The sequence below is a fragment of the Ranitomeya imitator genome, chromosome 1, assembly GCF_032444005.1.
Source record: "Ranitomeya imitator isolate aRanImi1 chromosome 1, aRanImi1.pri, whole genome shotgun sequence".
Lineage (NCBI taxonomy): Eukaryota > Metazoa > Chordata > Amphibia > Anura > Dendrobatidae > Ranitomeya > Ranitomeya imitator.
Window position 1 is genome coordinate 759,263,558 of NC_091282.1, and position 14,146 is coordinate 759,277,703.

The 14,146-nt window shown below is 44.9% G+C and overlaps 1 protein-coding gene across 2 annotated transcripts in view; it reads left to right on the top strand.

Moving 5' to 3' along the window:
* Window positions 1–14,146, top strand: part of CDKL1 (cyclin dependent kinase like 1) — a 92,664-nt gene that overhangs the window by 18,862 nt on the left and 59,656 nt on the right. For both annotated transcript variants that reach the window (XM_069735290.1, XM_069735283.1), the window contains exon 2: window positions 5,975–6,257. In XM_069735290.1, the coding sequence (XP_069591391.1) occupies window positions 6,090–6,257 (168 nt within the window). In that variant the 5' untranslated portion in view covers window positions 5,975–6,089. The remainder of the gene's footprint in view (window positions 1–5,974; window positions 6,258–14,146) is intronic.

The following is a 14,146-nucleotide window of genomic DNA, read 5'->3' on the forward strand; positions in this document are numbered from 1 at the left end:
TCTATACTGTAAGATGTCAGACGGGCAAAAATGCTGCCTAAAATCACTAACTATTCCCACCATAAATAAGGCTGGAGTGATACCGTGACTTTGGCCTGAGATCGCCCTGTGCAGTTGCTACATCACAGCATAAGGCCGGTTTCACACGTCAGTGTCTCCGGTACGTGAGGTGACCGTTTCCTCACGTACCGGAGACACTGACACACGTAGACACATAAAAATCAATGCATCTGTGCAGATGTCATTGATTTTTTGCGGACCGTGTCTCCATGTGCCAAACACGGAGACATGTCAGTATTCGTGGGAGCGCACGTACTACATGGACCCATTAACCCCTTCATGACCATGGGATTTTTCATTTTTCCGTGTTCGTTTTTCACTCCCCTCCTTCCCAGAGCCATAACTTTTTAATTTTTCCGTCAATTTGGCCATGTGAGGGCTTATTTTTTGCGGGACGAGTTGTACTTTTGAACAACATCATTGGTTTTAGCATGTCATGTACTAGAAAACGGGAAAAAAATTCCAAGTGCGGTGAAATTGCAAAAAAAGTGCAATCCCACACTTGTTTTTTGTTTGGCTTTTTTGCTAGGTTCACTAAATGCTAAAACTGACCTGTCACTATGATTCCTCCAGGTCAGTACGAGTTCATAGACACCTAACATCACTAGGCTATTTTTTAACTAAGTGGTGAAAAAAAATTCCAAACTTTGCTAAAAAAAAAAATAAAAAAAAAAAAATTGCGCCATTTTCCGATACTCGTAGCGTCTCCATTTTTCGTGATCTGGGGTCGGTTGAGGGCTTATTTTTTGCGTGCCGAGATGACGTTTTTAATGATAGCATTTTGGTGCAGATACGTTCTTTTGATCGCCCGTTATTGCATTTTTATGCAATGTCGCGGCGACCAAAAAAACGTAATTCTGGTGTTTCGAATTTTTTTCCCGCTACGCTGTTTAGCGATCAGGTTAATGCTTTTTTTAAATTGATAGATCGGGCGATTCTGAGCGCGGCGATACCAAATATGTGTAGATTTGATTTTTTTTTTTATTGATTTATTTTGATTGGGGCGAAAGGAGGGTGATTTAAACTTTTATATTTTTTTTATTTTTTTAACATTTTTTTCAACTTTTTTTTTTTTTTACTTTTGCCATGCTTCAATAGCCTCCATGGGAGGCTAGAAGCAGGCACAACGCGATCGGCTCTGCTACATAGCAGCGATCTGCTGATCGCTGCTATGTAGCAGAAATGCAGGTGTGCTGTGAGCGCCGACCACAGGGTGTCGCTCACAGCCACCGGCAATCAGTAACAATAGAGGTCTCTAGGACCTCTATGGTTACCATCCAGACGCATCGCCGACCCCCGATCATGTGACGGGGGTCGGCGATGACGTCATTTCCGGCCGCCCGGCCGGAAACGGTAGTTAAATGCCGCTGTCTGCGTTTGACAGCGGCATTTAACTAGTTAATAGGTGCGGGCAGATCGCGATTCTGCCCGCGCCTATTACGGGCACATGTCAGCTGTTCAAAACAGCTGACATGTCCCGGCTTTGGTGCGGGCTCACCGCGGAGCCCTGCATCAAAGCAGCGGATCTGACCTTGGACGTACTATCCCGTCCAAGGTCAGATAGGGGTTAAAGTCAATGGGTCCATGTAAAACACGTACCGCACACGGACGTTGTCCGTGTGCAGTCCGTGTGCCGTGCAGGAGACAGCGCTACATTAAGCACTGTCCCCCCCCAGTGGTGCTGAAGCCGCGATTCATATCTTCCCTGCAGCAGCGTTTGCTGCAGAGAAGATATGAATAATAGTGTTTAAAATAAAGATCTATGTGCCCAAAGCCCCCCCGCCCCCTGTGCGCCCCCCCCCGCTGTTCTGAAAATACTCACCAAGCTCCCTCGTTGGCTGTTGCTGCTTCCTGTTCTGGCCGCATCTTCTCTTGTATGCGGTCACGTGGGACCGCTCATTTACAGTAATGAATATGCGGCTCCACCTCCCATAGGGGTGGAGCTGCATATTCATTGCTGTAATCGGCGGCCCCACGTGACCGCATACAGGAGAAGATGCGGCCAGAACAGGAAGCAGCGACAGCCAACGAGGGCGGGGGGCACATAGATCTTTATTTTAAACACTATTATTCATATCTTCTCTGCAGCAAACGCTGCTGCAGGGAAGATATGAATCGCGGCTTCAGCACCAGATGCTGGTACGTGTGGTACCCAGCACGGTGCGTGTGGTACCCAGTGGCCGCACGTGTGCCACACTGATGTGCCACAGAAACGTAGGGGCACACGGACACGGATAATTCCGGTACCGATTTTTTTTTTTTCCGGTAGTGGAATTATCTGGACGTGTGAAACCGGCCTAATGCAGGTGAATGGGGTTACATTGCATTTGCAACTCACTGAATACTGTGACAGTCAAGATGCAAAACGTTTGAGTCAGTTGGATTTTTTTTGTGACTTGTCACGGTCGCAGTACTTTGTGGCTCACAGTTCAACCCATTTGTGCATTACGTTTCAATGTAGCAGCTGCATGGAGAGATCTTGTGGTGTATGACCTGTGTCATGGTCAAAGTCGCCATCTAGCACCAGCATAAGTTGTTTTGGCTACTTGGCTAGGGGGTTTTGTCCAACTAGATAAAAAAACTTCTGCTTGCTTGTGGCTCTTTGGCTGTTACAAAATTGCAACTCCAAAGATGCGCCTCAGTTGTAACTTGCAAAATACCTTCCTATAGATATGCATCCAAAATATCAATTTTTTTTTATTAATCACACAGACACAGTGTGTCTGTGTGCAAAATGATGTGCTGTGACTTATGGTTATGTTGTGTTTAAGAGATTATAAAAGTAAAATAAAAAGAAAATAAAGCGAGAGAGGAAACTGGAAGCCCAATGTACAAAGTCGGGGCATATCGGTTCACCAGAGATGGAGCATCTAATGTCACTGCTGGAGCCGGATGGTCTGCAGTTTGCATGAGCCTCAAGGCCTCTGTTTGTTCTGAAGCATTAAATTACACCTCAACTTCACACTTTGACAATGAGCCAATAACTCGGGAAAAGAGATACGACTTTATATGCTGAGGTCTGCCCCAGGGAAAGTAACCATGAAATCCTGAGCCAGCCACCAAAATCCTTTTACTTTGCTGTATAATATCCTGAATCATTCCTTTAAAAAAGAGAAAAAAAAATGTAAAACCCTGCATATACGTCACTTAAATTTTTTGTGGCCAAGACTTTGATGTTCTGTTTATTTCCTTTTTTATTTTGTTGCAATGCAGTCTGTTTTATATTTTGTTAGATGTATACCCATCACTGTATGCATACATGATATTGCATTGATAAACTTGTATAAATCCAGACTACTGCAATATTGTTCACATCTCAAGTTGTGAAATTCAACCTCAAGCTGTAATTTGACGTTAAAGCGCTTTTCAAGTAATTTTTAAAGTGTTTAGCTTCATCTGTTGATGACCAGAATTAGAATACGTCATCAATATCAGATTAGTGAGGTTTCCACTAGAACCTTGCCCCATCGCACTGCCTCCGCCAGCTTGTCCTTTTCCTATAGTGTACTCTGATGCTATATCTTCCACAGGTAAGTGATGCACAGGTGCTCGGCCATCCACATGATATAAAAGTGATAGATCAGACCAAGCTGCCTTCTTCCATTGCTCCTTGGTCCAGACCTGAAGTTCACGTGTCCCATGCAGTCACTTTCAGGAGACGTGGAGTCAGCATGGGACTCTTGGTAGTCTGCGATTGCCAAATATGGCAAGTGGCGATTCTCTGCGTGTCCTGACAACTCTTCTGTGGGATCAAATCAGACGTGTTGGCTTTCGCCACCCTCATACATCAGCAAGTCTTTTTGAGGCCATGACCCTGGCAGTGGTTTTCTGGTTGTCCTCTTCGACCCCTTTTGGTAGATATTAACCACTGCATACTGAGAACACCCCAGAGAGGACACTGGGCTACACTTCATTCTCGGTATTAGGCCGGAGTCACACACAACGCATAAAAATACGGTCCGTTTTTGATGGCCGAGATACGCAGAAAATTTCCTTAACAGTGATCCGTATTCAATGCGAGGATGCGAGTTTTCTCCAAAAATTATCCGTGTGTCATCCGTATGGCATCCGTACGGCGAGATTTTCTGGCTGGCTTTCAAAATGGACATAGAATGGATCCATGGCCTCAAATATTCGTAAAAACATATATACAGTTACACATATATATATATATATATATATATATATATATATATATATATATATATATATATATAATGTGTGTCAGTGAGACACATATATATACAAATATTTATATTTCATATAGCGCTAGATAGCAGAAAAGCTGGTAATTCAATTGCCGGCTTTTGCTATCTCCTTCCGAAACCCGATAGGATATGAGACATGGTTTACATACAGTAAACCTTTTCATATCCCTTTTTTTTAACATATTCCTCACTAGTAATGTTAGAAGTGTATGTGTGCAAAATTTGGGTGCTCTAGCCGTTAAAATAAAGGGTTAAATCACGGAAAAATCTGGCGTGGGCTCCTACACAATTTTCTCCGCCAGAGTGGGAATACCAGTGACTGGGGGCAGATATTAATAGCCTAGAGAGGGACCATGGTTATTGCCCCCCCCGGCTAAAAACATCTGCTCCCAGCCACCCCAGAATAAGCACATCTGTAAGATGCGCCTATTCTGGCACTTAGCCTCTCTCTTCCCACTCCCCTGTAGCGGTGGGATATGGAGTAATAAACGGTTAATATCACCTTGCTATTGTAAGGTGACATTAAGCCTGGTTAATAATGGAGAGGTGTCAATAAGACACCTATCCATTATTAATCCTATGTTCATAAAGGGTTAAAAAAACACACATTAGGAAAAAAGTATTTTAATGAAATAAAGACACATGGTGTTGTAATAGTTTGTTAAACGCTCAATCCAATTGAAGACCTTTGTCACCTGAAACAAAGTTAAAATAAAAAACAACAATATCCCATACCTCTTCGATGTTACAGTCAAGTCCCACAATGTAATCCATCAGAAGGTGTTAATTAATTTTTTGCAAGCAGAAGCTCTGCTAATGCAGCTGTGCTCCTGCCTATAAAAAGTGGGGAATGAATGGAATGCAGGGGAACGTAGCTACCTAGACTTGCGGTGATGCAACGTCACCAACGTCACGTTGCACCACAGACTGTCCATCTGCCGCCTCATTAGGAGCATGCCTAGGCGTGGTAGGGAGGTCATATAGGCACGTGAAGGCCACACACACTACTGGGCATCATTTCCTTGTCTTGAGGCATTTCCACTGAAGTTGGATCAGCCTGTAACTTCATTTTCCACTTTGATTTTGAGCATCATTCCAACTCCGGACCTCTGTGGGTTATTAGTTGTGATTTACGTTGATCATTTTTGGTTTTATTGTTCTCAACACATTCCACTATGTAATGAATAAAGATTTACCTTTATTTTTTTGTGCAGTGTACATGTGCGTGTGTGTGTTTTGACAAATATTTCCTTTGAAAACAATGTGTAAATGACATGGAGAACAGCTGTATGTAAAAGCTCATGTTTAAATTGCATTTCAATTGGATAGCAATCGCAATACACTCGGATGTAAATCGGATGCTAGGTGTGAAAATCACATGATACTCGCATGGCACTCGTCTGTTTTTTCGATCCAGATATCGGAACTTTTTTTCTCTCATATGGGTACATACCCTTAGGATTCAAATGACATTAATCACAAATGAAACATCAAATTCAAGTTTGTGCCTTGCTTCTCTTGTATATTTCTGCACTAATATGGATTATTTTCCCCATGGCTTTGGCTATTCAGCTCAACAATAGCTGTAGTGAATATAGAGCTAGAGACATACCATAAATTATCCTCTTATGTCATGCTCTATCTACTTCTGTATCGACCATTCAGAATAAATTATGCTGTAACTAGCTCCTTTGTTCTGTTTCCAGGTACTGCCCAAGGGAAGACTCAGCCACTTAAAAAAAAAAAAAAAAAGATTCTGCCCTTTTTGCCCACGACTGAGCCCCACAGGATTGCATTCCGAGACCGAGCTCGCCTCAACTCATGGAGAAGTACGAGAAGATCGGTAAAATAGGAGAAGGTTCTTATGGAGTTGTCTTTAAATGCCGGAATAGAGACACGGGACAGATTGTAGCAATAAAGAAGTTCTTAGAGTCAGAAGATGATCCAGTGATTAAGAAAATTGCCTTACGGGAAATCCGCATGCTTAAGGTAATAGTCAATGACCCAGATATAGTCACATAATGTTTTTTTGATGAGGTATTGCCGTGTATAAATAATCACGTTATTGATTATTGGTTAGTGCATGTGTTACACCAGGAAAATGAGTCCTTCTGTATTTTCCTTGTAATGGTGGCGCAGTTGTTAGCACAGCATCCTTGCAGCTCTGGAGTCCTGGGTTCAAATCCCACCAAGGACAACATCTGCAAAGAGTTTGTATGTTCGCTCCGTATTTGCGCGGGTTTCCTCCGGGTACTCCGGTTTCCTCCCACATTCCAAAGATATACTGATAGGGAATTTAGATTGTGAGCCCCAACGGGGACAGTGATGATAATGTGTGCAAACTGTAAAGCGCTGCGGAATATGTTAGCGCTATATAAAAATAAAGATTATTATTATTAATTGTTGTATCGATTTTGCTGAAATTATGATATGAGATATGAAAGTTTTACACTGAGCCATCAAAGGTGAATGATGTATATTTACATTGCCTTTCAGAACGGGATACGTAAGGTAGAGCAGGGCTGATAACTATAAAGAAAAACGCTCAGGTTCCTCACATACTAAGTGTATTTTTAGTCTACGCAGATTTGAATACTCACTCTATACCCCTCCAACAGTCCTATCCATCAATGTCAATGGCTGCTCACTTTCCTCAGTTCCACACGCTCGGTGCCTCAGGGTGATCCTTGACTCTGCCCTCTCTTTCAAGCCACATATCCAAGCCCATGCCTCCTCTTGCCTCCTCAAACTCAAAAATATTTCCTGGATCCGCACATTCCTTGACCAAGACACCACAAAAACACTAGTGCACGCCCTTGTCATCTCCATCCTCAACTATTGCAACCTCCTACTATCTTCTGGCCTCCCCTCTAGCACTCTGGCACCACTCCAATCCATCCTACACTCTGCTGCCTGACTAATCTACCTGTCTCCCCGTTACTCCCCAGCCTCTCCCCTATGCCAAGCCCTTCACTGGCTTCCTATCGTCCAGAGACTCCAGTTCAAAACCCTTGCTATGTTCAAAACATACAAAGCCATCCACAACCTGTCTCCTCCATACATCTTTGACATGGTCTCCTGGTACTTACAGTACCTACACGCAACCTTCGATCCTCTCAAGATTTCCTTCTCTGCTCCCCTTTTATCTCTTCTACCTACCGTATACAAGACTTCTCCTGTGCTTTCCCCATACTCTGGAACTCTTTACCCCAACACATCAGACTCTCACCTACAACGGAAAGCTTCAAAAGGAACTTGAAGACCCACCTCTTCCGACAAGCCTGCAGCGATCCTCAATCCACTGAACCGCAGCACAACCAGCTTTAACCTCTCTTAGTGTATCTTCACCCATCCCCTGTAGACTGTGAGCCCTCGCGGGCATGGTCCCCTCTCCTTCTGTACCTGTTAGTACCTTGTTTTTGCTCATGTTTATTGTACTTGTCTATATTTGCCCCTTTTCACATGTAAAGCGTCATGGAATAAATGGCGCTATAAAAATGTATAATAATAATGATACACTGTATATGGCCGGGATCACACATGCAAGAAACACGTCCGTGTCTCGCATGTGAAACCCAAGCTCTGGCGCCGGCACTTGGGAGCGGAGCGTGCAGCTCCATGTGTTCCTATGCGGCCGCACGCTCCGCTCTGGAGTGCCGGCGCCAGAGCTTGGATTTCACATGCGAGACACGGACGTGTTTCTCGCATGTGTGATCCCGACCTATAAATGGGAATTTTTTTTTAAAATCCCTTCCAACTGCAATATACAGTGGTATTCCTGTATGTAATTTTGCAGCGGAAAATCCTCTGCATATTTTTTTTCCCCATGAGAAAGTACATTTGAAACCAATTTCACTCGTCTGAAATTCAAAGTCCAAGGACTGGCTGCAATATTCTGACTGACAGAGGATCCCTACCTAAACTGAACAGCCTCATAGACCTGTAGATATCACAGTCACAAACTCAGACCGTGAATATCAGACGTTTGGATTGAATCGAGGAAAGGCGATTCCAGCAGCTAAATAGGAAAGGGTTCTTTACAGTAAGAGCAGTCAGAATGTGGAATATTGTGCCACTATGGGGTGCATGAATTTGTGCAAGCCCTAGTCAGTTTAAAAAAAGACAATCATGGAAAGTGTCAGGGACTTTGTAGCGGAATTGGAAGCAGAGTGTGCTCCACACACAGCAGATTCTGCCTCTATTATAATGCTGGCATTTTTTAAAATTGATTTACATTGTACTGTAAATTACTTGTGGATCTGCAGCGTTTCTGCATGGTAAAAAGTGCTGCGGATCCGCAGAAAATCCGCAACCTGTGCACATAGCCTTAAATGCCACTGACACTTGCTGAAAGCAGTGTTTAACCCCTTAGCGACCGCCGATACGCCTTTTAACGGCGGCCGCTAAGGGTACTTAAACCACAGCGCCGTTAATTAACGGCGCTGTGGAAAAAGTAAATAGCGCCCCCCAGAGGCCGATTTTCTCCGGGGTCTTGGCTGCCGGGGGTAGCCGAGACCCCAGAGAACATGATTCGGGGGTTTTTTAACCCACCCCGCATTTGCGATCGCCGGTAATTAACCGTTTACCGGCGATCGCAAAAAAAAAAAAAACGCGATCTCTTTTTAATTTCTCTGTCCTCCGATGTGATCGCACATCGAAGGACAGAGAAAAGGGGTCCCAGGTGGCCCCCCAATACTCACCTAGCTCCCCCGATGCTCCTCGTGTCTCCCGGTGGGCGCCGCCATCTTCAAAATGGCGGGCGCATGCGCAGTGCGCCCGCCGGCCGGCACTGGGAGAATCTTTGGGGTCTCGGCTGCCGGGGGTAGCCGAGGCCCCAAAGAGCATGATCGGGGTCGGTTTTACCGACCCCTGTTTTGCGATCGCCGGTAATTAACTGTTTACCGGCGACCGCAAAAAAAAAAAAAAGTAAAGTGTAATTCTCTGTCCTCTGATGTGATCGCACATCAGAGGACAGAGAAATAGGGGGATTCGGGGACCCTACAATACTCACCTGTGTCCCTGGATCCTCTTGCTGCTCCTCCTGGCCGCCGGCAGAAGAAAATGGCGGGCGCATGCCCAGTGCGCCCGCCATCTGTCTCCATCTGCCGGCCGGCAGGAGAACAGCAGTTGGGGCTAAAATTAGGGGTAGGGTTAGGGGTAGGGTTAGGGGTAGGGGTAGGGGTAGGGTTAGGCTAGGGTTAGGGGTAGGGTTAGGGGTAGGGTTAGGGCTAGGGTTGGGGCTAAATTTAGGGTTAGGGTTGGGGCTAAATTTAGGGTTAGGGTTGGGGCTAAATTTAGGGTTAGGGTTGGGGCCATGTCAGGGGGTCTCCAAACACGACAGCCAATTTTGCGCTCAAAAAGTCAAATGGTGCTCCCTCCCTTCTGAGCTCTGCCGTGCGCCCAAACAGTGGGTTACCCCCACATATGGGGCATCAGCGTACTCGGGATAAATTGGACAACAACTTCTGGGGTCCAATTTCTCTTGTTACCCTTGTGAAAATAAAAACTTGGGGGCTACAATATCTTTTTTGTGAAAAAAAAAAATATTTTTTATTTTCACGACTCTGCATTCTAAACTTCTGTGAAGCACTTGGGCATTCAAAGTTCTCACCACACATCTATATAAGTTCCTTGGGGGGTCTAGTTTCCAAAATGGGGTCACTTGTGGGGGGTTACTACAGTTTAGGTACATCAGGGGCTCTGCAATCGCAACATAATGCCCACAGACCATTCTATCAGTCTGCATTCCAAAAAGGCGCTCCTTCCCTTCCGAGCTCTGCCGTGTGCCCAAACAGTGGTTTACCCCCACATATGGCACATCAGCGTACTCGGGATAAATTGGACAACAACTATTGCAGTCCAATTTCTCCTGTTACCCTTGTGAAAATAAAAACTTGGGGGCTACAATATCTTTTTTGTGGAAAAAAAAATATTTTTTATTTTCACGACTCTGCATTCTAAACTTCTGTGAAGCACTTGGGCATTCAAAGTTCTCACCACACATCTATATAAGTTCCTTGGGGGGTCTAGTTTCCAAAATGGGGTCACTTGTGGAGGGTTTCTACTGGTTAGGTACATCAGGGGCTCTGCAAACGCAACATAATACCCACAGATCATTCTATCAAAGTCTGCATTCCAAAACGGCGCTCCTTCCTTCCGAGCTCTGCCGTGCGCCCAAACAGTGGTTTACCCCCACATATGGGGTACCAGCATACTCAGGACAAATTGGACAATAACTTTTGGGGTCCAATTTCTCTTGTTACCCTTGTGAAAATAAAAACTTGGGGGCTAAAAAATCTTTTTTGTGGAAAAAAAAATATTTTTTATTTTCACGGCTCTGCATTATAAACTTCTGTGAAGCACTTGGGCATTCAAGGTTCTCACCACACATCTAGATAAGTTCCATGGGGGGTCTAGTTTCCAAAATGGGGTCACTTGTGGGGGATTTCTACTGTTTAGGCACATCAGGGGCTCTCCAAACGCGACATGGCGTCCGATCTCAATTCCAGCCAATTCTACATTGAAAAAGTAAAACGGCACTCTTTCTTTTCCAAGCTCTGCGGTGCGCCCTAACAGTGGTTTACCCCCACATATTGGGTATCAGCGTACTCAGGATAAATTGCACAACAACTTTTGTGGTCTAATTTCTCCTGTTACCCTTGTGAAAATAAGAATTTGTGGGCGAAAAGATCATTTTTGTGTAAACAAAAGCGATTTTTTTATTTTCACGGCTCTACGTTATAAACTTCGGTGAAGCACTTGGGGGTTCAAAGTGCTCACCACACATCTAAATAAGTTCCTTAAGGGGTCTAGTTTCCAAAATGGTGTCACTTGTGGGGGGTTTCCACTGTTTAGGCACATCAGAGGCTCTCCAAACGTGACATGGCGTCCAATCTCAATTCCAGCCAATTCTGCATTGAAAAAGTCAAACGGCGCTCCTTCACTTCTAAGTTCTGCGGTGCGCCCAAAAAGTGGTTTACCCCCACATAAGGGGTATTGGCGTATTCAGGAGAAATTGCATAACAAAATTTATGGTTACATTTCTGTTTTTACACTTGTGAAAATAAAAAAAATGGTTCTGAATTAAGATGTTTGCAAAAAAAAGTTAAATGTTCATTTTTTCCTTCCACATTGTTTCAGTTCCTGTGAAGCACGTAAAGGGTTAATAAACTTCTTGAATGTGGTTTTGAGAACCTTGAGGGGTGTAGTTTTTAGAATGGTGTCACACTTCATTATTTTCTATCATATAGACCCCTCAAAATGACTTCAAATGTGATGTGGTCCCTAAAAAAAATGGTGTTGTAAAAATGAGAAATTGCTGGTCAACTTTTAACCCGTATAACTCCCTAACAAAAAAAAATTTTGCTTCCAAAATTGTGCTGATGTAAAGTAGACATGTGGGAAATGTTATTTATTAACTATTTTTCGTGACATATCTCTCTGATTTAAGGGCATAAAAATACAAAGTTTGAAAATTGCAAAATTTTAAAAATTTTCGCCATATTTCCGTTTTTTCATAAATAATCGCAAGTAATATTGAAGAAATGTTACCACTAACATGAAGTACAATATGTCACGAAAAAACAATCTCAGAATCAGCGGGATCCGTTGAAGCGTTCCAGAGTTATAACCTCATAAAGTGACAGTGGTCAGAATTGCAAAAATTGGCCTGGTCATTAAGTACCAAATTGGCTCTGTCACTAAGGGGTTAAGCTTCTAGATCCCACCCAGATATTAGTTCTGGCTGCCATCGACTTCCCTGCAACGTGAACGCAGGGAGATGATTTGTTGCTATGAAAGCTGGGGGCAAGCTGAATGTCACCTGTCTGATCTCCCCTGTGACGTCCAACCTCTGGTTGGGCATCATAGAAGACTGTGATTTTTACTATATAATTGCTGTATGTACTAGAAGCGATCAGGCAAATTCAGGTTCAACTCCCCTGAGGAAACTAAGAAAGTAAAGAAAATGTTTTTTTCCAGGTCACCACCTGACAGCACCATGGAGGACGTCCTTCTTATTCGCAGTGCGACAGGAAACACGAGAGTTTAAAAGGACCCTCCCCCTTCCACCCTTCAGTGTTTTTCCTGTCCCACTGTGGATAGGAACGACGAGAGATCGCTGTCCCTACAGAGCGTGTGGATCGGGGGGGCTCAGCCTCTTCTTTCCCACGGGTTAATCTCTGTATCGCCGACACCTAAGTAATCGGGTCCCTCAGCGACGCCAGTGCAGCGCTGCTCCTGGTGAGGGGTCGATTCCCCCTGGGGGCTCTCGACCCTAGAAGGCTACCCCAGCGTACCTGCGCGTGGTCTCTGCAGGATGATCCCTTCGCAGACATTCCGGTGCGAGGCAGGTACGGCAGAGTGTTGGGCTGGACTCCATGTGTTCCTCGGCGGTAGACGGGCATTGAACTTCCGGTTCACCGCTGCCGCATCACTTCCGGGTCACGGCGGCAGCAAGGGGGCGGTCTTCCTCATCGCTCCTGTGGGAGTGCTGGGACACAAGCAAAAGGATTTAAGGTAAGTGCTAGATAGCGTGCACTAGGCACCGCAGCAGCTGTAATGGATCCAAGTGCTATACCTGCTGTCAGTGTGGAGGTCCCGGGGAAGCAGGATTCCCTGACGCATGTGAGTCCCCACTAAGGTGTGCCCCCTACAGCCCCATTAAAGGTACTAGTAGTGGTCCCTTTATCTATTCCAGGGGCGTCCTTCATCTGGGGATAAGAAGACGGGCAAAACTAAGAGATGTCCAATATGTGCCACAAAGCTTAATGCCTCATGGCAGAAGCCTCTTTGCGAGTCCTGCACCGCTCGTATCGTAGGAGAGGAACCGGCCTCTCTAATAACAAGCATGAGAGCTATGGTTAGAGAAGAAGTGCAGGCTTCTATATCTAACCTATCTGCCTCCCAGCCGATCCAGTCTGAGTTCCAGGATCCTCCCAGGTCTAGGAAGAGGCAGAGAGAGTCAGATTCGTCATCTGAGGACAGTCCATCCAAATCTGATATAGAGGAAGAGGAGGAAGTATGTAGAGACCCTCCTCATAAGGGGAAAAAGTATCTATTCTCTTCCAACGATATTGACGAACTGCTGGGTGCGATCAGGCAAACTATGCAGGTTGAAGAACCTTCGACCTCTCTCTCCATGCAGGATGAGATGTTCGGGGGGGCTCCGTTCGCAGACTTCAAAAGTCTTTCCGGTTAATGCCCACATTTGGTGAGTCCGAGTTCAGTCTCGGCTTTTGCTCAGGAGATTGCAGCTACTGACCCCTTCTTCACCTCTTCCCGCAGCTCAATGATTTTGGAAGAGTGGGAGGAGGCAGAGAAGAGGATATCCATCCCGAGAGACTTTAGACTCCGTCTTCCCTCTGACCATGAGGAGGTCAAGGACTGGGAAGATATACCTAAAATTGACATCCCACTAGCGAAAGTATCTAAGAGAACTGCCATACCATTCGAGGACTCCTCGAATTTAAAGGAACCCATGGACAGGAAGGCAGATGGTCTCTTTAAGAAAACTTGGGAAAGTTTGGCCTCAGTGATCCGCACAAATATTGCGGCGACATCTGTGGCGAGAGCCATGCATCTATGGGTTGACGATTTAAAGGATCAATTGTCAGCCAAAACTTCTAGGGAGACTATCATCAATGCTATCCCTTTACTTAAACTAGCCACGGGGTTTCTTGCAGATGCTACGGCAGAATCTGTCAGGTTCACAGCCAGAGGGCAATCGCTATCTAATGCAGCACGTAGGGCCATTTGGTTAAAAAGCTGGTCGGGGGATGTTCCTTCTAAGAACAAACTATGTTCCATTCCCTTTTCAGGGGGCTGAGTTTTTGGGCCCGTATTAGACGACATTCTGGAGAAAGCTTCTGATGAAAAGA